General features: G+C 33.4%; 2 protein-coding genes across 2 annotated transcripts; both read right to left on the reverse strand.

Annotated features, from left to right (window-relative positions):
• Positions 1-562: 562 nt before the first annotated feature.
• Positions 563-12669, reverse strand: LOC117340204 (hemicentin-1-like). Its single transcript, XM_033901959.1, has 9 exons — positions 11717-12669; positions 10200-10496; positions 9399-9692; positions 7763-8029; positions 5908-6036; positions 5216-5396; positions 4702-4737; positions 3717-3782; positions 563-3399 (listed from the first exon to the last, which is right to left on the reverse strand). The coding sequence occupies exons 1-9, from the start codon at positions 11904-11906 to the stop codon at positions 3120-3122; spliced, it is 1740 nt and encodes a 579-aa protein (XP_033757850.1). The 5' UTR covers positions 11907-12669; the 3' UTR covers positions 563-3119.
• Positions 12670-12712: 43 nt separating this feature from the next.
• LOC117340205 (hemicentin-1-like) lies at positions 12713-26131 on the reverse strand. The gene is made up of 7 exons (XM_033901960.1): positions 25858-26131; positions 24711-24777; positions 23039-23316; positions 21411-21686; positions 20318-20611; positions 19370-19681; positions 12713-14837 (listed from the first exon to the last, which is right to left on the reverse strand). Exons 1-7 carry the CDS (start codon positions 25871-25873, stop codon positions 14515-14517), a joined length of 1566 nt encoding a protein of 521 aa, XP_033757851.1. The 5' UTR covers positions 25874-26131; the 3' UTR covers positions 12713-14514.
• Positions 26132-27271: the final 1140 nt, after the last annotated feature.

The following is a 27271-nucleotide window of genomic DNA, read 5'->3' on the forward strand; positions in this document are numbered from 1 at the left end:
TGGTACTATAAGACTGTAACTTTTACACTTTAGCTTTTGTATCAGTAACCAGAGACCGATGGCAACCTGAATCTCATCGGGAAATGATATATTGAAGTGGACAAATATTTTGCAATTTGAAAAGAAATCGAGTGTAAAATTGTGTGCTGCTTTAGAATGAATAGCAATTACACTCTTACAGTCAATGAAGAAAAGTTATGGTTGGTTGACTCTGCCCTATTACAATTTCATTTAAGATCGCTATCTGTATAACCGTGGCTAATTCGGAGGTATTTTTATGGTATGGTCTTCTCCCGGTCTATCATGACGAAACTTAAACAGACGTATTGTCTCACTCTGTCCCCGTTCAGTGCTGATTTTAATGTAGGGGTACACTTTTTATACTGTGCACTTCCACCAGGTAGGTTAGTAGTAATGGCAAAGGATTTGTCTCCCCTTAACCGGACATAATACATGCGTGCCTCCTTCATAATCACTGTCCAACCATTTGATTTGCTATCAACAATTTGTTTGCTGATGTAATGCCTCATTTTTGGATAAAGGTAGAACAAAGAAAATATCATTTGTTTGGCCTTTTACCTTTATTCATATATTAGTAATACACTCTGAGGAAATGTTAATCTATTACACAAATCATGATATGGAATATCGCCTCTTTCAAACACATTCTATTCCGTACTGTATATACAAGTGGAAGCAGCTGAATACCTTTACTTCTTCTATCCCTAATGAAAATATACACATAAATAAGTTAATTGCAGCATTTTAATAATCTATTATATACTTCTTTTTAAATCCTTCTGTAAAGATACCTTAGAAAGCGTTGATAAATCCTACTTTTCCTATTTTTGTTTATCAATCAATTGACATATTGCTTTGAATTTGTTAAATAATTTTTATACCGACCATTATCATTTTCTTTTGAATTACTTGTGATATGTTTTTTTAATCTGAAAATATATTACAATGGCATTTTAAGATGCTACATAATCAACAAATAGAAACAATGTTCGACCGAAAACAAGAATACGCTGTATTTTTAAATGTTTCAAAAATGTCATCGTATTTCCAGCTTTCAAGATATTTTAACTTTTCGATTTAAAACCTAAAAATAATTAGTTATTTTTCGGTGAAATTCTGCCCTCCTTAACCTCTATGTTGTGTATATATCTTTTGGTCTTTAAGGGATCAACATTATCAGGACGCTAATTTATCACCTTTTTAATGTAATTTGTTTAATGCCATTTTATGAGTTTTGGTGGGCGACACTATATACGTATATACGTCGGCGATGTAGCGTCTGTAAGTAAATGTTCTCGTGTCTTTTATGTTGTGAAGCTGAATTTACTTTTGTTTTGATCAGAAATAAGTTAACAGATCAAAATACTGGACGTACAAAATAATACTGTGTGGTTAATTGATGTAAATGGCACGCTATCAGGCAAGTACTGCTTAAATGGCAAATGGTATACTTATATATACACTAAACACATACATGTCTACACTCATATATACATCAAACCATTCTACATTGATATGTACAATATTATATAGATACATTTTATTTGTAATTGTTGATGATATATAAAATATTAGATAAAATGTATATAACTTAACATGATGGTAATGATTTGTGAATATCGGATGAAAAGAAGAAGAAATGTATGTATTTCTTTTTAGAGCCGAATAGCATTAAGTCCATTCGAGTATCCTGAATAAAAACGAGAAGACATTATTGACTGAACCCTAACCCTCCCTATAATAACAAAAAATATTTTCTATTGTCAGTCAAATATCAAGGTTATAAAGGATGGTTTTAGACCTATTAATTTAGTTATTTTGATTTTATATTAAAGTCTACTTTATCAGAATATCAATAAAAATAACATTTCAAACAGACTGATTATCACGATACGAGATTCAGAATAATGCCAAAATGTTTGCACATTATTGTTTGAAAGGAAGAAAGCGTTTGACTGAATAATATATACTTATCGTTTACATACGTCATATTAATTGCAAACATGATATTTCACCATTGTTATAAATAATATATTATACAATTCAAATACATTGTGAAATTCCAATAAATTCAATACTTATTTCGGTATCCATATCACAAAAATATATGTCGTCACAACCTCACATTGCGAGAAAACATTTTAAAAACACATTTTGATACACAGGTTGATATAAAAACTTTACCACACATTGCGCCGCACCACCCTCATAAAATGTATCAGTTCATCGTTATATTTATAGTATATACTATACTGTAAACGGGGTTATTTTCGCGGGGGTTGATTTTTTATGTAAATTATACGCGTGGCGGAAATTTTCGCTATCGACCCAACTTCGTTTGTAGTTTCAGATTAAATTTCAAAATTGAGATCAAAAGAATACTCGATCACAAAGACTAATAAGCGTAAAATCCCCCTCGCGTAAATTTCCACGTTTGCAGCATACTATTACTTATAAAACCTTAGGAAGATAGGGCACAATTTAACATTCAGTAAATTTTAACAAATTTATATTTAGATATATTGATAATCATAATCGTAATCAAATTCTTTTCGAAGATACATTCATATAGTCAAATGTTCATGGGTATTACCCGTTCATTGATAAATGTTGCCAAGGAATGTTCCGCGAAATTTCGTCCTCTCGATGATCCTCTGAACGGGACAAGTATGACACATAAGCTACGCGATATAAAATAAACAATTGCGTAGTAAGTTCCAAAGTTATAACTTTGCACTTTGAGAGAGAAATAAACGAAAACAAACATTCAATTAATTTGGCGTGGCCTTTATCATTTCTTTTGCATATTTGAAAATTTGATATAAGAGATAGCCTTCTTTTATATGTAGAATTATAGAAGTTATATTCTATTATCACGAAATAAACTAGAAATAAAAATAATATTTCTCCTACGCAGATACTCTCTTAAACATTTCCCCCAAATTATTTCCTTGCCTCGGATATCCTCAACACCAATAAAAGACGGGTATCTAATCATATTAAGTATACATTGATATGTCTTGGAATGGATTCTCTCTCTGAACATACATCGACTTATACTTTCATATCAGACTTAATCAATTTGTCAATAAAATCATTCAGTTTTTGAACTGGTCTCCAAGGAGGACATTTGTATCAGTAGCCGCATCCTTTTCCGGTTGGTTGTCGTCCAGGTTTATTTGAGGCGAATTGTCTTTAGATTTCCCAGGGTTCTCCATTCCTTCGCCAGACTGTCGTTCTTGCTGTCTCTTCTTCTTACTTTTCTTCCGTCGCTCTTTCCTCCGTTTGGCCTCCCCGGTATAACCAGTCGCGAGCGGTGGTAGTACATTAGGAAGCTTTCGACGATTGGACCGGAAACCAGTCTCCCGATACATAGACCTGAGTAATAATTGGTATGCAAATATAATGAATAGGCAGTATGAGTTTGCAACAATACCAGTATAAGCAGAAGATACTGATATACGTGTTATCCATATCTCTGATCCTGAAGTCTTAAATTGTAATAAACATGTTGGAGGCAGTGTCTATGTTACAAAAACTTCTTGAAAAAAAAAATTGTCTTGCAGATGCATTACCCAATGATTCTATATGAACCCATTTCACCTTTTTTCATTTAAAACTTTTTTTTGATAATTATATTTCTCCGATGCTTTTTGTAACAAAGATATGTGTATACTAAACATATCGAAACTCACATATCATCCAATTCGCTACCGGGTGCTGGTACGTAGTACGTGTCGTGATGATTTTCATAAACGCCTCTGTGTGAAGCAAAGACATAGATATAGTTCTACAATTTATATCCCGGTTACATTAAACAATATTTGAGAATCGATTATAAGTTTCTGTAGCAACATATATTTAAATATGGGTAAGTAGATATTGCTTATGTTGGAGGGGCGTGTGTTAAACTGTTTTAATCCAAAGAAAAACAAGTAAGTTCAGACCTCTGCCGTACTATAAATCGCCTCCTATACTCAATGTACAGAAGCCTACATACAGCTCAGGGTTTTAGGGAAAACTGTACCATACGAAAAATACACCATTGTACATCATACCCCTGTTGCATAATCGTAGGTGACCCCTATATTAAGGATCTTATCTCTTTTCTCCTTTACTAACAACCTTATTCTTCCAAATGTCTCAGATGAGATACTGGTTCATGTTTTACCGTTGTTTGAGCGCTCGCCCCTATGAGGAATGTTCTGAGTTCTGCCATCTGGCCAAGACATACAAGCTTTATGATATTTGCTGATCCCGCTTGGCGATCAGCATTTGATTTTAGGAGCGAGACGACTATAATTATATAATGTAACCTTTCAAATTTATCCTTCTGAATGTCTTTGGCAGTGTTTTTTTTATTCTTCAGTAGGGTAGTATTACAAAGCCGGCATCAGTTCCACACTATGAGACAGAAACTATCACGCACGCACTGCAATCCACGTGTATATCAATACAAAGATCGTATTCATCAGTTCGATTTTTCTTTTACTTGGAATCACGAATTGATAACCCCTCCCATTTCTTCAGTGATATCTTGAAGTCATACCAAACGAATGGAATATAACGGGGATAATTACTATTTATATCTGAACCTTTATATGAACCATAGCGACTTCAAAACTCGATTTCATGCCAATTTTGCAATATTACTATTTTAGTTTGTGTAGGAGTACTCACCTTTGACTATAGTCGCGTTCAATGTAGGCAATATCCCTAAAAGATACGAAAACAATTATGGAATTATTTGAATGAACAATTTATCGTTGGTCACGTCTTGTTGGACTGTATCGATCAATTAATCTAGGAGACACCATCTATAGTAGCAGGACATGTAACATATTTGACACGTTTAATATAAGCTTGCATCTTAACTATCTAAGAGATCTTTCCTTTACTACACGACATGTTAAATCATAGCCACAGGTGTAAGTTTATGAAAAGTGGTTGAGTGTACCAATAGATTAAACATGTCTCCTTTGTGTTTCTAAGTTAAGGATGTATTGATTATAATTGTACATGGTCTTAGTCTATCTTGATTTTGGTCGCCCTCTTCTTATCAATGGTCTATACCCGAATCTATATTCCAGTTCAGATTTTGTTATTTATGTTTATTTGGAATTGTAATAACGACTGATTATGTCGATATTCCTTGATTTTTATATTTCTAACGAACGTTGATGTCGTGATGTACCTTGGATAGTGACGCTGGTCTTGGTATGGATGACGGGATGGTCCAAACAGAAGAGCTGGATCCTTCGCCCTCGGGTAGAGGGTTGATCGCTTGTCATCAGCGTCAGGAGCCACAGAACTAGGTTTGTGTTTGGGTTTCGTCTTCTTGACGGTACGCTTTACCTTTTCGTCTGTCGTTTTGTCTGTATTTCAAATTATCGTAGAAGTCATATCAATTTAGCGCTAGTTAAGAAATGCAAGTTTACGTGACACGGGATAAAAGCATTCACTATATGAAACCTTAGCAAGACTGTTTGATAGATCAAACTGTTATACAGATTACACGCCACATGAGGTAGCAAAATATACACATACATTAACTACTATCAAACTATACCCCGGGAGGTCAGGCCAGTGTCTATTAAGATGGTAAGTTACATGTAACTCTCGCTTGACGCTCAGACTTTTGGTAGTGGAGCGACTGGTTGTCCAAAGTCAGGATAACATGACCAGGTTGGATGTACTACTGGGTGTCTTTGACAGTATGCTTCATTGGGATAGCACTATAAAGCCGACATTATTTTAGCAGTATCAAAGGGAGACAATGTCCTTAAGTGTTCATACAAAATCAACTCACAACTACACCAGGCAGATCGTTGTGTAGTTAGTAGGAAGTTAACATCTTAGTTTTTATATAATATATTAGATTAATACCTTTGTAATATTTGCACCCAACACAACATATGATGAGGATCAGGAGGATGAAAATAACTCCGAGGACAATGGCTGCGATGACACCGTCTGAAAGCCCTTCGTCTGCGGTAGAAGCGCCTGCAGCGGGTGCTGAAAATCATAGTGACTTGTATATAGTGGTTCTAAATATGCATATTTTATACGAAATAGAACAAATGTCTTTCTGACTATATAAATAAACATTTTTCAAAACTACAAAATGGACAATAAAGTAGTAATTAAATGCTTAATATACAAACAAATTGATAAAGTATTAATCAAAGCAACACGTTTTAGGGTTTTAAGCGAAAACTTGAACACGAACGCTGAAGGTAATAACCTTAAAGTCAGCATGGTGTATCAAGTGATGATAATGAATAGAATGAGGATGGTAATGAGTCTATTCAGCGTGATTTAGAACTTGTGCCACATATGTGTGTAAGTTAACACTCGTCCTGTGTCACATTGTGTCCAGGCAAAAGTACAGTGAAATGTGTCTACATATGTAAATCGTTTCCCGGATCTATCATATGCATGGAGTATATATGTACAGTACAGTGAAATATAACCCAAGGGAACTACACACCATGTTCATGTTTCTTGTTTATCATTTCATTTAACCTCCTTCAATATGTTGTTTATTCCAATTTGATTATTTGTTTTAACTAAATCATTGTTGGAACATCAGATACATTGTATTCTATAAATAACAAGCACATTTAAAATAATGAACAAAATTCTAGCATTAGTAAATCGTCAACGAAATAAAATGTGTACTTTTGTGATATCAGAAAAATCGTGCATCTTTTTAAGATTACTATCTATTGGCAATTATTTCGGTACAAGAGTACTGAAATTATTGTTTATGTGGACCATTGAATGAATACATTGTGTAACTGTTTAAATTCAGTATTGTATATACCAAAACTTACCTTAAAATTACATTATTAACAAATAAAATATATCTAAGATCACGTAATTTTAATATATTGCATTTGTCAGGCAACACACTTTATGTACTTACCAAGTTAATGCACGACACTTCACAAGATAGCTCATTAGATATTTTGAAAGATTATCCACATGATAAAATACGTCAAAAGATCGATTATACAATAAATTTATCAAGATATAGGAAAAAAGCACAACATTAGTTGCCGGATCACTCGTAAGAAGATCTGATTTAATCATACTTGTAACAAGCATTTTGATTGGCTTAAAATAATCTTATCAACCTATAACATTGAAACAGACGTCGCTGTTTGTAACATCGCCTCTGATTGGCTGATGAGGAAACATAATAATTTCTTTGGCATCTTGCTGAAAATATTATCGGCCATTAACGTAACAAAAATTACGTCGCCATTTGTAACGTCGCTTTTGATTGACTAGGTTCGCATTATTATTGGACTAATCGAGCCCACTCTTTGAATACCTTAATATCAATTATTGTATAACTTATATAACACCATATTATACCGAATTCCATGTATCTGAGCTGTAAAAGTGATTTACTTTTCTGATCGGTCAAAAAATAAAACAAATTGTGAATTTCAGTGTGAATAACATTGATAAAATTCTTGATCTGTAAATAAAATCACATCTTAAAAGTTTATTCGCTGATAATTGTGATTACTAAGTTATATGTATATATATCTAAAGACAAGTTATGTATATCTCACCATAAAGAACTGTATAAACACGACGTAAGATAATACCACCTTCCAATACAAAATGCGAGTTAGAGCAAGAAATTACTCAAACAAACTTAATACAAACGTAGACACTCTTACGCAGCTATTGTATAAGAATGTAAGATAAAAAAAAACAACCTTACCACTGTTTGCCTGTGGAGCTACAACCGTGAAAACGAGTCCTTCCGAAGGTCCAACACCATTTGTTGCTATACAAGTGTACGTGTTTTCGCCTGACTTTACATTTACTTCGTAATCTTTACCCGTGCCGACTTGTTCATTCTGGTGCCTCCAGATGTAGCTTGTTGCTTCTGGATTTGCGATGACGTTGCATGATAATACAATGAGTTCCTCTACGGTGGCGTCAGGATAAGATGTCTGAACATTATTTTGATCCAACTCGGGCCGATCTATAGCGGTAGAAAATAATATGCACGAAGATATATTTATTGGAATAGCTTCAAATCTGAACACTAATACAGACTTCCACAGACACGGGTTGCTACCTTAGCGGCCAACAGCACAAAGATTAAAACAAATGCCCGATGAAAATGCAATATGATCGCTAGTATGAAGGATGATTAGAGAAAAATAATACGCGTATATCTATTTTTGGCACATTTTATTCGTTTTATAGACTTTATTACGAACTCGATTTTCGGTCTGTATGCTTGAATTGTTAATTTGTTTAAATAAGTATGTCCAATGAAACGCAATATCCCTCGTGATCACATGCATAAGTTTTTTGTTTATTTAGTGTTTGGGCCGAGATAATACTTTATATTATACCATATAATGTTTTTTCAATAAGAGCTGTGGAACTGTCTCAAAGAAGACGTTTTATCTGCTACAAATATTGAAACATCTAATTTTCAAAAACAGACCGGATCAATTCTGGAGTAAACAGGATATCGTATAACTATAAAACAACTGTAACATAACCGGAAATGACTTATACATTTAATATATAACTGTACATAACTGAGTCTGATGAAGAGGTACATAATGTGTCACTGTACTGAAGGTTACTATATCATACTATGCTGTATATGAAGGTAGTGCTTAAAGCGATGCAGCATCAAAACGCCTATTTCTAAGTCTCTTTATATTTTTACATAACGCATTGTAGTCACATAATGAACAAGCATTGACAAAATGGTTATTATTTCAGCTTACTTGTTTCACTTTATTATAATAGAAAGATAAAAATGAAGAGATAACGTAAATGGTAATGAAAGTAAGATATAGGGAACAACCAACCAATTGAAAAAATATATTTTTGAAACAGCCCTGTGTATAGAAAGTTGAGCCAAGGTTAAAATGTCTGGCAGCCATTGATTGGCCAGTATGTTATGAAGTGAGAAAATATATATGTAGCCTGATAGGTAACTATCAATAAGAAATGTTGATATAAGTCCGATTGATTTTTTCCCAAAAGTTCACGTAATAATAATAAACAGGTAAACATTTAAGATTTTTGAGAATTTTTACTGCGAAATTCACCTATTTTCAAAATAGCTACCCTGGAGAAAATTTGAGCTGAAGGACCCAACTTTTTTTTTTATTAGGTGTTACACATGTATATCAGACCCTAAACAACTTTTGTTATAAACCATAATTGTCATACTGAATTCAAGAATTTGAATGAAATACTCCGTTAACACTTAAGTCTATGGGAAAACAATTGGTTGGTTGGTCTCTATAAGAGAAACCTAAATATTTCCAGTTATGGTTTCTCAAGGTATATCAAATATGTTTTGGATAGAAAAGAAAACTTACATTGTACGTTTACTGTGAAGTTCCTATACACGCTGCCGAAGCTATTGAAGGCTACACAGACGTATGTTCCCGACTGTGCCCTGCTAGCCGACGGAATGGTAAGTTCATTATTATTGACATAAGCGCTATCAACTTCAACCGGGTTTGATCCGTCAGCCGGAATAAAATCCCATCTATAGGATGCCGTGTTGCCAGGATAGACCGTCGTCATGCACTTCGCTGTGATGCTTCCCTCATTTTCATTAACAGTCCTTGCAGTCACGTTGTTCTCAAACCAGGGTACTGACGGCGGAACTTCAAGTTAACAGAGATATTTTAGTGTACACGTAATGAATTTATAACACATTAACCAGATACATGTTTGCGAAACAAGTATTCTCTAGATCAAACTTTTATAGCAAAATAAACCCAAAATCTAAAACGTGAAAATTTTAAAGAAAACAATAATTTTCAAATTTTGAATGCACATCATTGGTGTTTGCATATCTCTCCAAGAACACAAATGCAATATATAGTAATATTACCACTATCATCGAATGCAGGCCAAGCAAAGCAATGAAACAAAATTATCCCTCTGGTCATGGAAATCCAGATTTAATGTTCATATGTTCCCTCGTATGATATGTTTTTGATTAAATACATATTTTGTTATTATGCCTGTATTTTTTGTTGTTTGATTAATATCATTTTTAATTGCGCAGTTAATCATAACTTTGACTAACTGAAAGGCGAATCTACATTGAATAAGCACAAAATTTATTTCAGTATGGAAATAAGTAACAAACAGATTTATCAACTCACTGTTGACTATTAGAGATACTTCAGATCGTGCGGAAGTCCCGGCGGCAGACTGTGCGATACAATAGTATACACCGTTGTCATTCACGTTGATGTTGTATATCCACAATCGATGTGGGCTCAAATCTACAGCATATCTCTCGTTGATCTGTACAGGAATTGCAGTTCCATCTGTATCACTGACGCGTTTGTACCACGTGACATTATATGATGCCAGTGATGATGTCACAGAGCATGTAAAATTTACAGTTGTTCCATTTTTGGCAGTAGCGTTATATGCAGCAAATACTGTTGGTGGACCTGATGGGGGAAATAAGTAAATAATGCAATACAGTTTACATTGTTTACATTTCAATGAATTTAAAACCTGAGAACGACAAATATTTCAATAAGATTTTGAATTTTACATGAATGATAATGTGCATGATACATCACTCGAGTAATAATGAACCGATGGTAATGTATTTTAATAGAAATAACCAACATGACACAATGGCCGATTATTAATTTCACAAAGTTGAAGTAATGGGGTAAAATAATCCGACATCAAATTTTTGTCCAATTCAAACAACAAATTTGACAATACAATTGTTTAAAAACGAACATTGTGTTGGTCAAGAAAAACAGTTCAATAGTTGTGGCTCTCAATTAAAACAGTAAGTCTTACGGTTAGTGTTCCATGCAATATTAATATCTAATAGTCCAACAGACATACATACATGCTCTTTATTAAAACACCGGATTGTTAAGCTATGCCATTCTCGGAGACCTACACACGTACCCAGAGATATAATAAATGACAAATGTTAATTGCATATCTTTTCATTTTTACGAATTATTTTCGGTTAGTGATGTGAGCGAGTCTTGTTCATCATTGTGTAGAACATAACAAAATACTTATTGTAAATAAACAAACACAAAATTGACTACAGAGCATGAAAAAATAAAACTCAGTTGATATTAAACGATAAATGTATCTTATTCATGAAAACTTCCATATTCATAAGATATCTTGGATGATAATGAATATATATATATATATATATTGCTTTGTGTGTCAAATGATTTTCTGTAGAGTAAATCAAAATACCCGTAGTAATACACTGTTTGTTCTACCAAGGGAAGAGTTATAGCCTGCTCATTCTTACATAACGGTAATATTTCAAACGGGCAACTACTTGTATTTATTCATCCGAGTCAAACATATCTGTGACTTAGAGAGTGATATGTGTATAAAAATAAAGCTTATATTCTTTAAGCTCACGGCCATAATATTAATTTGATTTGGTTTGGTTTATTTTTTGTTTAACGTCCTATCAACAGCTAAGGTCATTTAAGGACGGCCTCCCGTGCCTGCGACATGCATGTATGTGTGTGGTGAGTGCGTATGTGTGTTTTGGGAGGCTGTGGTATGTTCGTGTTAAGTCTCATTGTGATAGGCCGGATCTTTTGCCGATTTAAAGTGCTATCTCACTGAAGCATACGGCAATACAATGCTAATATATAAATGATAACATTACCGTGGACTGTTATCATGTTGGAGGATGTATGGGAATGCGTTAATCCCGACTGGGCTGATATACATCTGATTGTTTTCCTATTGTCCGCTATCGTAGGAACGAAGTATACAGTAGAGGTCACGGCCACTAAGCCATTGTTGTCTGGCTGTCCAACTGACTCCTCCTTTACGGGACAAACTCGACGAAACATCCGAAGAATCAATCATCGACCACGCTACACTCGGCACGGGACGACTGGCTGTACTTGTACAGGACATCGAGGTATTTTTGCCAGATATCACATCAGAACTTCCGCTAATTGTCAGATTACGCTTTCACTGTAATACTTATATCAACAACCATTATAAATATATATTGTATATCCTATCAAACCAGAAACGTAAGAATAATCTAACATTAAGTAATATGTTCCGACGTCAGGGAGAAAATCAGTATTACGTATATGAGCAAATGATATCATACAGAGACTTTGATATAATATAGCCGTACATTAAGTAATATATTTAAAGGAAGACAAAGATGATACGTAAAAAATATCAAAACAGAAAGCTTAAGAACATCCTACATTGATAAATATTTCCCCAGTTAGGAAAATAAACCATTACGTAGTCGCTATATGTACATGTAAGCACACACCATGTTTTTATTTTACATTGAAAATCGAATAGGTACAAAAACAAATTTTGACTATTTGTTCAAGGAGCATGCTTAAACCTGAAAACTGCTTATTATTACGGCTTTTCTGTCTATTTATTATTTTATAGAATTTTAACTTCTGTTTGAATCGTGACACTTTCCTAAAAATATTAATCAATCTCAACTTTGTATAAAAGATATGAAGATAAATCTCTCGCAATAGTATAATACGCCTTAGTGACAGGACAGAAGTATTGTAAAAGCGAGATCATTTCTGGTGTACACATTTAAGTCGTCGTTTACTAAATATTAAAACTATTATGATCACTATACAACTTTAAATATCTTATAAGATAAACATACAAATGTACATGAAAGGTTAAAATAACAAATTGATCTACTGGGTAATATATATATAGCTATGTAAATAACATCTACGGAAATAAGCACATACAATCAGGGCTTATTAAGTGGTTTGTGTATTGCGGGATAAAACCATTCTAGAAGAATAAAAGAGTTTTTGTATTATGCAATATAACTGAATAATGAATTAAATAAAGGGTATTACTGTTTATAGAAAAAAAATTGGTATCGACAATGGAAGGCTTTACATTTTGCGCCTAAAGAGCTAATAAAGTGCAAAATATAAAGTCTTTCCAAGTCATTTTTGTATGTAGAGGAAAAGCCCTTTGTTATTTATAAAATCAACATCAAGCTGATAAGTAGTATTAACAATGAAATAATTAATTTAAACTAAAAATACAGATACAACAAAAGCATTCAACCTCTCTGACAACTAATTTCATGTATAAAATTAAAGCAAATACAATTATATCGCAATAAAATCAAATACATAATCTGAAACAAAACAAAACAAAGAATTAATAAACAAAGCAAATTATAAAAAAGTAAAAATACACAGTTTTCACACTATGATATTGTTCTTTTTACCTGCTTTCTGATAAACCATGAGGAAATATTCACGTGTTTCTAGCTTTTTATTTATAACAAAGTTGCAGTTAAAAGCCTACCTATTGTAACTTTTTTTTATATCGAATCAAATTTGACCTTGATAGCACATGCCTTCCTATAGTAATTCTAGTAGCAGGTACTTGAAATGAAAGCAAATAATTTTCTAGAGGTACCAATATGATGACTACTAATTCCATTATTTTAAAATTATTTTGTTTTCATTTTACAAAGCATTTATAGAGTCTGGACACGGACACAGCAGCCTAACGTAAGTTACATGTATTTTAAAAATATCAACAACATTGATAATAAAACTATTGTAAAAATAAGTTGCCTCACCTTCCCGATTTAAAAGAAAGATTAATTCTTTAACTGAACTTTAGTATTTACATACTGAATAAACGCTAACATTGTATATGACAAGGACTATTTGCCTAGAGTGAACACTTTGTTCGAACGTAGGTAAAACATATATCATATGTTATAAAATATTGATCTTTTAAGATGTTCTTTGAGAAATATTATTGCTTGGTAGCGAAAGCATATTATATCTAATCCTAATATCTAAAGCTGTTGAACTCTGCTAAATGTCATTCGAAGTTTCTTTTTCAGTTAATATGTCAGTATTAATTCGTTCAGAGTTAAGCAATTGTCAATGAGTAATTTATTGATATTGATATATGTGGTCACACATGGAAATACTGTAAATGTGATTTTTCCTCGATAATAACAAATGAAGAATTATGCAACCGACGCACAAACTATTAGCACCTTTAACACACAAATTATAGTTTAGATACAGTTTTGCTAAAAAATATTAAATCGCAGTACACAGCTGTACTGTACAGATTAGAGATATAAATGCTAATATTAAAGTATTTTGCTTATACTTTGTCAGACCAGTGGGTCCAAAGTTATTCAGTTCGAAACCAACATAATTATTTAACTTATCCTAGTCGGCCGGAATAGAACAAAATGTTCCAACATCAGGTTTTTCCAAGGTAGTTGATGTAAATGCAACTTAAAAGAACGATAATCGTTTTTGAAATTCAGGTCAAGAATGTTATTATATTATTATCTCAACATTTTACGATCCAATGCCAGAAAGAAAAAAATATTAAGATTGATGTCTTTTAAATAAAGAAGAATCACGAGAAAAATATCATATTTGCATCATATAATTAACATTGTTATATACAGGTTACAGTCATACCATACACGTCTGTCAGGCTAACGCTTGTATTCAGCGTGTTGATTTCATTATATGCTGTACATCTGAACACAGCGTTTTTTTCCGACAATGTCACTGCCATGTTGTAGGTAGCGGTAGTGACGATTGGATCCGCATTGAAATCTGTGCTTGGCGAGGTTAGAATTGGTTGTCCGTTCCTAAACCACCCCAGTGTTGGAACAGGAAATCCTCCAATTGTCGTACATTCAAGCTGATAAGTGTCGCCAACTACGCCGATCCGTGTTAATGGAAGGCCGTCAATAACAGGCTGAGAAGGTTGGGCTGCAAAAAATATCATGTACTTACAATTATGTAAGAGTTCTTCTAAAATTTCATAATTAATAAAAACCTGACGCGATTATAATCATCAAAAAAATAATTGTCTTTCTAATCATTGATAAGTAAGAAATAACGGGTGTTATATCATGAAAAAATACAAAACATTTTTCTTTAAACTCGTATAAGAAGTGAAAAATGATTCTACAGACGGACTAACAAAACGTTTAAGGAAGTCTATTTTCCTATCTTGATGATGTTTCATATTTGGAAAATTTAAGATAGTAAATCAATCATTGGAGACGGTGGCTTTTTCCTGATATTGAATCAGCATAGAAATACAAGCAAGCTTTTATATAAATGTTTTCACTACTTTTATCAAAAGATTATATTGATAGCAATAAAAATCTAAAATTATTGATTGAACTATTTCAATATTTCCATATTTATCAGACCAACCCCTACAGGCCCCACAAACACACTTTCCTTAGGGACTTGGTTTACATGAAACAGCAGCTGATTGGCTGAATAAGTTGGGCGAGTACATGTTGTCGGTTTGTGACGAGTCGTCCTGACATTCGGTTTTCGTCACAATAATAGGATCTTTCGACCACCTTTTCGTTTGGTTTCTAATGTCAAAAAAAATTACCTTTCTACACAATTACATCTATATGTTTTTAAAACTTGTTCCATTTCATTTAAACGAACTGATTTTAATATGGGATTGGCCACCCGATATTGTCACTGCAACCCGCTGTATTGCGGGACGAAATGTACATATCGAGGAAAAAAACAACAAAAACATTCATGACATTACACGCGCTGCCATCACATCGAATCGACCCGCGATGCTTTTCTGTTAAACCTTTAAGTTATATTATTTATTTATTTATTTGTTGATACATTCATTCATTCATTCATTCATTTACTTTTAGCATCTGTACACCACCAAAGATGTTTCCTTATTAATCATAATAGGCCCTCGGCGAATTTGGTATCGACCGAGGGGGATCATTTTTACAACATAATGATACTTTTTGTTGTTTATACCTACTATATTTGTGTAACTGTTCCATGTATTATGTCTATATGTGATCGTATGTAATTTACCTGTGTCTTGATAAAGGGGCAGATTGCCTCGAAAATTTGACAATTTACTTGTCTGTACTGTCGTTATTACTACTTGACATATATCTATTTCTAGTAATACGCATCCAACATTTGTTTGTTAGGATCCAGTACCTATATTGGTTTATACCGTCGTTATTACTCACTAGACCCTATATATATATATATATATATACCGTTAGACATCATGACAAGTTGAATCACATAAGTCAACAAGCATGCAAATTACAGTTGAGTGTAGACTAAAGGTTACACCCAAGTGCACTCCGAGTGCACTCCATTTGGACTTGGAGTGCACTCCGTTTGGACTCCAGGTAAACTTGGAGTGCACTCCAAGAGGACTCCGAGTCTACCTGGAGTCCTATAAGACACCATACCTATTAAGATCCATAAAAGACAGTTATACAATTTATGCTATAATCAGGTTTCTATGAAAGTTAATTGCTTATTATTTCATATTTCATTAAGATGTAAGTAAATTGTATTTCATTTTATTAAGGAATTGAAAATTATTTCAATTAGAATATTTATTACTGTACATATGTCATGGCTGTAAAGGAAGTTCAGATAATATATCTATATTATGTTATTGATTATTCAAAATATTGAAAGTTTACGGTATTTAATGAATTATGTGTTTTTTATATAAGACATTCTCTACATATATCTACTCAATTCAGGCAAGTAATTATAAAATAAACAGTCATTTTAGTTTATATAGGTTATATATTTAAATGTATCATTAGAAAAATATACATTTACAACTGTACATATTTACGAGCATTACCTAGTTAAATTAATATTCTGACATAACGTACACACAAGTATGTAGTTCTGGACTACCCATAATAAATGACAGTATCTGTTTAATTGCTATTATTATTGGCCATGCATGACTGACTCTGGCCTGACACCCCTGATACCGTGCCAGGTGAGTTTTAGGAGCCAGCTACAGGTACTGTCCTGGGTTCACAGAAATACCTGTGTCAATTTTGTCACTGTATTGCTTCAAATGATGAAGCTGTGCAAAGCAGGGTCACAGTGTTATAACCTCAGGCCAATTAACAGAAGAGTAAGATTATCTCCTGACTTGAAGGAAAGGATTGTAGCTCTCCATTTGAGAGGCCTTAATCAGACCAAAATTACATGTATAAACGAAATACCAGTGTAATTAAGGTGGAAATGTCAAGATAAGTTGTAAAACCATTAACAAATTGGTTAACAGGTTTAAGAAGACAAACTCTATTGAAATGAAGTCATTCTTTACTGAAATTAGAAAGTAAAATAAGCTGTTTCTTATTACATTGTAACCTGTCTAAACCGTAAGTCATTGAGACCAAACGTATTGGCTGGTTTATGCAGGTGTCCGGTATGTAGAGGTACAATGTTGAATGATATAAGTTCAAAAAAATTAATGCAAATCACATTAAGAAATGATGCAGTTCTTATCTTGTTATATTCAAAAATATAAAGACATTGCTTTAAAAAATTAATTGTAAAGAAAGAGATTAAAATAATAAAAAAAATAATTTCAGTGTAATTCAAAATGGTATAATGAATGTAAATTCACCATTTCCCAAAACCAACCTATAGCTTTATACCCGTCATTAGTACACATTGTTCTCATCCAGGAAATAAGATTATAGAGCCTGAGGTAAAATTTGCCTCAGGGCAGTTGGACACGGCAACCTATGTACCATTTACCTGTAAAACTGACCTGTTGGAACTACATCGTTTTCTATTCCCATTCAGTCAATATCTATCAAGAATAAAGAACTTGAACTTGAACTATCATGATATGTGTCACTCATACATTTTATGTAACAGATACAGGTCATGAATGTACAATGGTTGTTCAAGCCAATTATAAAATCATAAAGTTAAATGTTCAAACTTTAAAAAAAAAATTGCATAAGGCCAGCTACAATTGGTGTATGGAATGTTTGATAAGTATTTACTTAACTCAAACATGAAAATTACATTAATCTATGTTGATTTACATATTGACCTCTTATACTCTATACATGCTTCCATTATAACATCAAAGACATAAAGTAATAGTACCAGTTTGAAATAAAAAAAAATTTCAACTATTCTTTTTTTATATTAATAACTTATAACTGTTTTAATATTATAATACTGTAATAGGAATGGACAATCATATAATTTCAAAAGTGTCAGATATCGACCGTCACAAGTCTGTACGTATATTCTATATGACCTTGGTATAGGTCAGCCTGAGTTTCCTCTAGCCCTGACACCATACCAGACATGGTGCCAATGCCAGAGGAAACTCGGGCTAGGTAAAGGTAAGGTGTGATGACCAGTTTCCATCTAACAATTAAGGGGGTCTTTATCTAGTTAGATGACCGTGTGTACACCTGTCCAGATCTTCACACCTTATGAGGTAAACTTGGAGGAAGGGGTCATTATAGGGGTCAGTGTAAGTCTGTCTTTTCTCCACACCCCTGTAATCACGCTTGATATACAGGCAAATATTAACCTGGAAGTTGGGGGGGGGGGGGGGGGGGGGGGGGGGGGGGGGGGGGGAGGAGGATGTATTAGATATAACTGTTAAAAGAACTCCATGTATGACCTGGATTTAATGAGGCAGGCATAACAAAAAAAAAGTTGGTTTACCAAATAGAAATGTAAGTCTGATGTTAAACTGTAAATCAAAATTAGACATTAGATCCGTAATATGCTATCAAGGTGATAAAAAAAAAACTTTCTTTTTTGTTGTATGTTTAGATAAATATAAACTGTTGGAAGAAAAGTATTTGAAATATATATAAAACAGTACTTAGTACTTCGAGTACAAGTTATGTCCAGTACACAATCAAACTCTACATTTTGAGAGACCACAAACTGCCAATTTTCTACTTATTGACGTGGCTTGTTAAAACTCTTCAAATCAAAGGAATGCTATCATACATTTTTCAACGAGGTGCCAGATCTATTCATTTTATATAGGGTTAACTTATAGAAAAAATCAATTATATTAGATGCTGTTAGTTAACCAACGAAAAATGAACCAACAAAATAAGATGATATATACAAAGATAAAACAGTAACACATATCTTATTGTTACATGTTTAAGGAGTCAAAATGTATAAGAGTATACATCTATCTATAAACATTATGTATATATGTACTTGGTTACAGGTACATTTGATACATGTGGACCCAGGTAGGATTGGGGCCTGATAGGACTCCAGGTAAACTTGGAGTGCACTCCGAGTGCACTCCAAGTTTACCTGGAGTCCAAACGGAGTGCACTCCGAGTCCAAACGGAGTGCACTCGGAGTGCACTTTGTGTAACCTTTAGTCTACACTCAACTGTAACTATAGTATGAGATATGTTTTATCAACATAAGGTATTATGCGAATATCAAAATATGTAACTTACATTTCACAGTGAGAGTAGCTGATAAGTCGAACACTGGTTCAGACTGCACATGGTTAACTGAAGCAACAAGCGCTTTATCATTGTAGCTCGCCAATTGTGTGAAAGTGATGCTTGCCGTGGCATTCAGTGCTCCTTCAGCAGTGGGAACTGTGATAATTGTCGGCACGTTGCTGGGGAACTGCAATCCTCCTATCGACCATGAAACAATAGGTGCAGGACTGACTCTCGCAAAGTTGATGGAGAACGTAGTTACTTCTCCTGCCACTGTTGTGGTGGGACCTCTTATCGGATTTGCAACAGTAGTCGGTGGAACTGAAAGTTAGGAAACAAAAAATGACGAGTATTGTAGAACAATGAGACACCAATCAACAATAAGGAAACAAAAATGACAAGTATTGTGGAACACTGAGACACCAATCAACAATTGCCCCCATTTATCAACGGTAATGATAACGTGATCGTTACTGTATACAGATGTGGTTATGGTATAGTTCACACCGGTTTGATCCTGCGACTTTCAAAATGTTACAATAGCATAGCAAATCAAAACCGTTAGTATTTACAAAATGTTGAACGTCCGTTTCACGAAAAAACCCTGAGTAACAATAGTCAAATTATTATAAAATATACGCGAGTGTATCAATATATATTTAGATTTTCTCATATTTTGTTTGTTGTTAGTTAATGCTTCGTTTGCACAATGACGTTTATTTTTGTTCACAGATTTATCACGTACCTACGCACACATACAAAAACTGATTACCATACAACATAAATAAGTGGTATAGATACAATTCAGCATCATCAATAATCAAGCTTTAAACATTTCAAACGATAAATTATTGTCTGTGAGAGTGCCAAATAGTGTTAACAAAAAGATGAAGAAAAGGACATAAGACAATATGTTGATTTTGAGTTGTTTGGTTGAAGTCTACTTCCGATACATACTATATACGGCAGTGAAGATTCTTGTTCTGGTTATGTTTGCAACACTGTTGGAGACGAGGCAGGTGAAATTGGCATTACGATCTGCATAGGCCACTTGATATGTCCACACACTAGTTGTTGTCGTCACCCCATTCTCTGTTACAGATGTGTCACCAATATTCATATTAACACCATTCTTCATCCAGATGACAGACGGTGTTGGTACACCGCCGACTGACGTACAACGAAGGTTTAAGATATCGTTCTCCTTTGGGGTAGACACAGCTCCACTGATTGCAGGTGCTCCTCCCTCAGCTGAAAAGGTTTTAAATTTGTGAACGATTATATATATTATGAAACATACGTACAGATTTACTTCTGCTGTTGTACTATTGCAGCGCAATTATTACATATTCAAAGAGATTAGTATTATGACGGATTAGCTTACTCAAAATACCTGTCATAGAAAAAAGTGATGAAATAACAAAAACAATTGTTACAATGACGCGTGGATATATGATGTCTTAAACATGATACATACTTAGCGGATTGTGAAGTGTAGTACATTATATTACTTGTCTATTGATTCTTAATAGAATTAACTAAAAATAGCCTAAAGAAGTTGGTATATTATATGGTCAGACTGACGCGTGGTTATATATATATCTTTTATATATAGCTAATTTCACATGAGTTATACAGCTGGTTTTGACTGTTGTTTTTGAATCACAGTATTCTTGGTATGGTTGTTAAGTTGATATCATATATGATATACATGTAAATCAATGTGTCCTTGTCTTATGTAGTAACTCAACATAAGAGTTATACTCTGCACATAGAGGGAGACACACAGTCTTCATCTGGGTCTGTTACACGTAAACAAGAAGAACGACATTTTGTACTAACCGACACATATTTCATAATGTCATAATCCTTTCAAAGTAAAAAAAACCGCTCGTACAAACTAACCACATAATTCTTCACGTTTACAGTGTTGATCGCAGTGTTATAAACGTATTATATCAGTATTCACGAATGCAAAAAAAAAAAAATTCTCTGCAAAAAATTGGACTTTGAATGTTGTATATATCTTATTCGTCAGCACTATACTTACATATGACGCTGATGGCTACAGCATTGCTCCGTAGTGAAGTACCCGCAGCATTAGTAGCAGTACAGCTGTAATCTCCCTCGTCAGAAAACTGGACACTTGTAATAGCCAGGAAATCCCCAGTCATTGTGAAGTTAGCACTGGAGGATATTTCGGTATTTCCCTTATACCACTTAGTAGAGTATGAATTCAACGATGATGAAACATTACACCGTCCCAGAAAATCTGTGTTTACTATGATATCGGTCGAATCGGGCTTGATTGTGACAATTGGCGGGCCTGAGGAGTATACAGAGGAATATTCGTTGTAAAAAACACATACAACACTCGACCTCAAACAATCTAATAAAGGCTGATTTTTCTGTTGACCGAACTAACCACAGAAAAGATATTATATATTTTGGTGGTGAAAATACTTTGGAAAAAGAGATCGATATCATCACAAATCAATGAAAATTGAAGGAATCAGCAGAGCCAAGATTGAATTAAGCGTTAAAGATTGCGTCATACAGATTTTGCTGAGGGATATCTTAGAAAATAACTTTCACACAATATGTCCTTCTAGAACTAGTTCATATACAATACAGACAGATACTGAAAAAAGTATGGAGGCTTGCGTCATACAGGTGTTGCTAAGGGATATCTTTAGGGAATAACTCTCAGACAATATGTCCTTGAACTAGTTCTTATTCTATACACACATATAACTTAAATAAAGTAAGGACGCTTGATTATGATATATTTTTCCAAACTTTCACCAAAATAAGGCGGTACATTACCAATTCGCGAGATTTAATACAATTTGTAATGAAAATAATTTAATTATAAGGGAAATAATTCAAACGAAAAGAGATAATTAGCTTCAACTCAAATTTCTATGGAGAAGTATAAAGGAAATACTGTTATCTACAGATATATAACTATCTTCAAAAAACAAAAACATATATTACAAGGGAGATGTTACCCGAAAAAGACAAAAGATTTAAGTTGATAAAGTCATTACAAACTTTTTTTTCTGTGAAATTAGGAGCTACTAGGAAAAGATATTACAATTTCATTTAAAATCTTACGTTACACTAAGAAATTACACTAAATGCAATATAGATATATATGAAGAGGGACATAATGCTATATGAAATTATATTTGATCCATTATGTAATAGTGATGCATAAAAACGAGATAATTCTTCTTTTGCCTGATAAATTCCATAAAAATACATATATGAATATTCAAATATTAACTTTATATCCCTTACTTCATTTCAAAAGCATCATAATCGATGTTTTGATTGACGTGTACATTTTATATATAAACAATAGGTATTTTGTCCATATGCGTTATATATTTTGAAGGTTTTAACAGATTTTAACCGTTTTTTTCTTGTTTTTTTTTTTTTGAAAAGTATGGTGGGTTTTTTTGTTGTTGTTGTTGTTGTTGTTTTTAGCGTGTTTTTAATTGTTATTTAGCCTGTTTTGTCGATGGGCCCTTATTCAATACAAAAACAAAGAGCAATGTCATTACTGACACTCACTTGATATCCTAATCCATTATATGGCGTCATAACTATTCAGTGCAACTGGTACAAGCCCAATAAAAAAATCACTGTGTGTGGAATCCGCTGTATACCTACCGTGAACTACAAATGGAGCTGTTTGGACGATAGGTGTATCAGAGGTTTGAGGATGAAACACTTGCAATGTCAGGTCCTGGCCATTGTCTGTAAGTGTTGGGACATAGAACATACTTGATACAGTACGAACTGTCCCGTCAGTGTTATCACTTGTGATGGAAGTGTGATTGGAGGGAAAGATGTTCCCCACCATCCAATCGATCGTCGGTCCAGGCCAGGCTCGTCCAACTTCAGCTTTAAACTCATAAGATTTCCCAACCAACAAATTAGGAGAGTTTCTGAAATTGATAATGTTCTTTTGTCATTTATGTTTCTACCAAACATTAAAATGTGATACATGTGTATATTGAAATCTTAAAAGCAAGAATCTTCTGAACTAAGTGATGGTTTCATCAATAGTCTTTGTCGAATGACAAGAGGGTCCGTTTTACATCAGGATTGTGTTGATATCCAGCAATGCTATGTATGGTGATGGGGTCAGGATCCCCCCAGCAATGCTATGTATGGTGATGGGGTCAGGATCCTAACTGTTTCAAGGATATGACCCGGAAACACCCGGTGAATCCCAGGAGTAGAAAACATACCTCAGCGCTTATTTAACAACATGATTGTGATTATCTCTTGATGCCCAATAATGATATATATGTATATAGTCCTATGTGATCGGGATTTCAACTGTTTAAAAAAAATATATATATATATATATAAGAGGTCAGGGGAAAGGCCCGATTAAAACAAAATCAATAATTCAACAAAAATTAGTTTTTGACGGATACAAATAAAATTATATATTACTCATCGGTTAGTTTGTAATAGCTATAATGATAATATTTTTTGGCGATGACATCTTATCTGATTGGTAAGTATTTCATTGCCATAACATTAGACATTGCTATCCTACCGTCATTGCCCTAGTTCTAATATTGAGTATATAATTATATTGCTTTGACTGAAATTAACTATCTTGGAAACTTTCCAAACGTCTTAAAAATCAAATATATATCTTGTTAATATTATTTCTTTTAGAATTTCATCACCACCCAATGTTACCACCCTCTTTTTGGCCTTCTGTAGAAGAGTCCATCTTTATCTCTAAAAGACCACTGGAAACAATGTGTCAGCTGCACTTTTGACCTCAATAAATTTCGATATTTTTTACGGTTTGTAATTTAAAATTACTAGCGGAGTTAGAAAAGGCTGTACAATTAAGTCTTGTTGTTATTGTGTATATTTTATTTGAAGCGAATAACCATAACTCTCTAAAACAAATGCTGACAACAAACAAATCCGAACTGTAATTGTAAAACATTATCTTAAAACTGCATTATCATTATAAAGCTACAATAAAATAGGAAATGGACTTGTATCTCATAATTACAATACCGTAGTTTTATGCCTATACCCAATAATGAGTAAATGAGCAGAAATGAAAGTATGACGAAATAATGCCCAAGGGAAGCAGTATATGTGCCAGGTGATAGACAATGGTATCAAGTTATAAATAGGAATATTTACTTGAATTTTGTAAATCTTAAATTGACTGTAATGACTACTAATGAGTCAGGGTAAAAAGAAAACGAATCCCAGTCAGTTCGCATAAAGGTGAGTATTTATGCATTCTTTAACTAACATTTAAAAGAAATCAAATAAAAACAAAAACAAAAAAACTCACGATACTTTCGGATGATTATCGGTCAATGGTTCAAAAGGTAAGGTCAGTGAGATGCTTGAAGGCAAAGCTAGAATAAAGTGATTAAGAAAATATGCTGAAATGATATCCTAATAATAATCAATTTTACTATGATTTGAGATATGAAATGAACATCCACATTTGAACACATTTACATGAATTGAAACATATACAGTTTAAAAACTGACCATGTTATTGTTGCCAGTACAATTTACCAAAGGATAAAAATACTTTGATGCCTTTCACATGAGATTATTTTTGGAAAATAATAATAGTCATTGGGTAACATATTATTAAACAAATTGGTTAATTCTATATCAGAATCTACACAAGCAGTAAAGGAATAGGTAGTCTGAGAGTAATATACATATATACAGTATAATATGACATATCAGGTTAAAACAGAAATATGTAGGCATGAAAATAAACTATATTACACGATATAACATAATAATATTATGATATAAGATGGTTTAAACAATGTTAGAAAGCAAGACAGCAATAACTGGTTATAGACATGTTACGCATTCTGCTACTCTGTGTTAACACATATTGGTGAATTTGAAACTCTTTTCAGTGAAAAATTAATTTTCAATCAAAATTTTCAAGTAACCAAAAGATAAAACAGAAGCTTGCTTTTGTTTTCTTAAATTTCAAACGAACTTGAACTTTGTTAGATATGTATATAGCTTGTTGTGGACCCTAAAGCAATGTAGTTAATTAATACAAAAATTATTCTTAACTCTCAGCGCTGCTCATATTAAACATATGTTAGGTTGCACTTCATCAAATTTACTGTACAATTCAAACGTTTGAAATAAAATACCACCAATGAATTTAAAATCTTTTCAAAACTGACCAAACATATATTTGGGAGCATAAAAATGTCGTTATTAAAAAAAATTGAGGATGTTGCATTGTACTTTACATTAAGAAGCACAAAATGGAGATTTTTACACAAATTAAAAAGTTCCATAGGGATAATGTTTTACTTATGAAAGTTGTTCTTGATAATATGTTAAATCCATAAAGATGCATTCCTTCTAAAAAGATATTTTTAATCACATTTATCTGTAAGATATGTTTCCCTGTCTAAATCACACAGATCCAGATAAAATTCCTGGCCTACCCTTTACATGCCCCATGTTGGCGGTCTGTGAATAGTTTTGCACGACGTGTTGGGAATGGCACGTGTATACTGCGTAGCTGTCCGCTTGAGTAGGTATGAAGTCATATTTATTCGTTGTGACGTAGTTTCCGGCGTCATCAGTAGTTTCTGTGGTCGTCGTACCCGATACTATGGTGTTGTTTTTTAACCATCTGACTATAGGTCTTGGATTGCCACCAACGACGGTGCAAAGTATTGACTGTGGTACGTTTTCCGTAACACTTGACCGGAAGTTATCGATAATTGGCAACTCTGTTGAAACTGGAATCAAAGCAATATTAACTTTAATCAATATAATACTACAAAAAAGTGTTATTATAGAAGTATTAAGTGTTTTCATCTATTAGACAATATATACAGTCTTCGTACAAAAGACAGAGAAAATAGAGAAAAGTAATGTCTGTTTCAAGGTTTAAATAAGGACGTAAAAGATAAGGTACCGTGATAGTGGACAATTAGGGGAATGTATAGTCTGTTTCAAAGCTGTAATACAAAGCATATCGTCGTTACTGTGAAGCGTTTCTCTATCAAAATAATTCATATAGCAACATCTAGTTGAATTGTTGGTTCTTAACTGATAAATGACAATAAATTATGTATATCACGGGGGCTGACGGGAGGGGGGGGGGGGGGGGGGGGGGGGGGGGGGGGGGGCGGTATTTTCATGAATGACATTCTATCATCCTAAGAGGTCATGGTTGACATTTTATTATCCTAAGAGATCAAGAATGACATTCGATCATCTTAAGAGGTCATAAATAATATTATATATTCCTAAAAGGTCATGAAAGACATTCTATCATCCTAAGAGATCAAGAATGACATTATAGCACCCTAAGAGCTCAAGAATGACATTATAGCACCCTAAGAACTCAAGAATGACATTATAGCACCCTAAGAGGTCATGAATGACATTCGATCATCATAAGAGGTCCTCATGAGGAAAACTGCATCTGGATGTTTAAATATGTATTGCATAATGCATTGGTCAATGCGACACATTTGCAGAGAATTTGTCCGTGTGCAGACGTCATTTAATAATATTTATATTTCCACTCAATTCAGACTCAATGAACCTACCACAGTTAACTCGATTCATTTTTCAATTAACTATATCAAGTCCGGCGTAGGAATACATTTGTCCAGCTTGGACTATATTTTTTTAATTCCTTTTCAAAAGTGATCATATTTATATGAAATAAATTCCTTTAAAACTAATTTTTGTTTTAATTGCTATTAAGTTTGTTCACGAAAGAAATCCTGAAAGTATTAACCATATGTAGACGAAGAGTGATGACGTACATTTCCGTGGTAGACTTGCACAAGTCTCTATTTGTCAGACAAAATATTGTACAAAATATAAAAAAAAATATAA

Source organism: Pecten maximus, chromosome 13 (genome assembly GCF_902652985.1).
Source record: "Pecten maximus chromosome 13, xPecMax1.1, whole genome shotgun sequence".
NCBI lineage: Eukaryota > Metazoa > Mollusca > Bivalvia > Pectinida > Pectinidae > Pecten > Pecten maximus.

Excerpts from the sequence above, each read along its gene's own strand:
- LOC117340204 (XM_033901959.1), bottom strand. The coding sequence starts at position 11,906 with ATGTTTCGTCGAGTTTGTCCCGTAAAGGAGGAGTCAGTTGGACAGCCA. Across the intron at positions 3,783-4,701 it reads GAACGCGACTATAGTCAAAG|AGGCGTTTATGAAAATCATC; the intron begins GTGAGTACTCCT and ends TGCTTCACACAG. Across the intron at positions 3,400-3,716 it reads GGTAGCGAATTGGATGATAT|GTCTATGTATCGGGAGACTG; the intron begins GTGAGTTTCGAT and ends ATTATTACTCAG.
- LOC117340205 (XM_033901960.1), bottom strand. Across the intron at positions 21,687-23,038 it reads AGCTCCATTTGTAGTTCACG|GCCCGCCAATTGTCACAATC; the intron begins GTAGGTATACAG and ends TATACTCCTCAG. Across the intron at positions 14,838-19,369 it reads AGCTACTCTCACTGTGAAAT|CCCAACCTTCTCAGCCTGTT; the intron begins GTAAGTTACATA and ends TATTTTTTGCAG.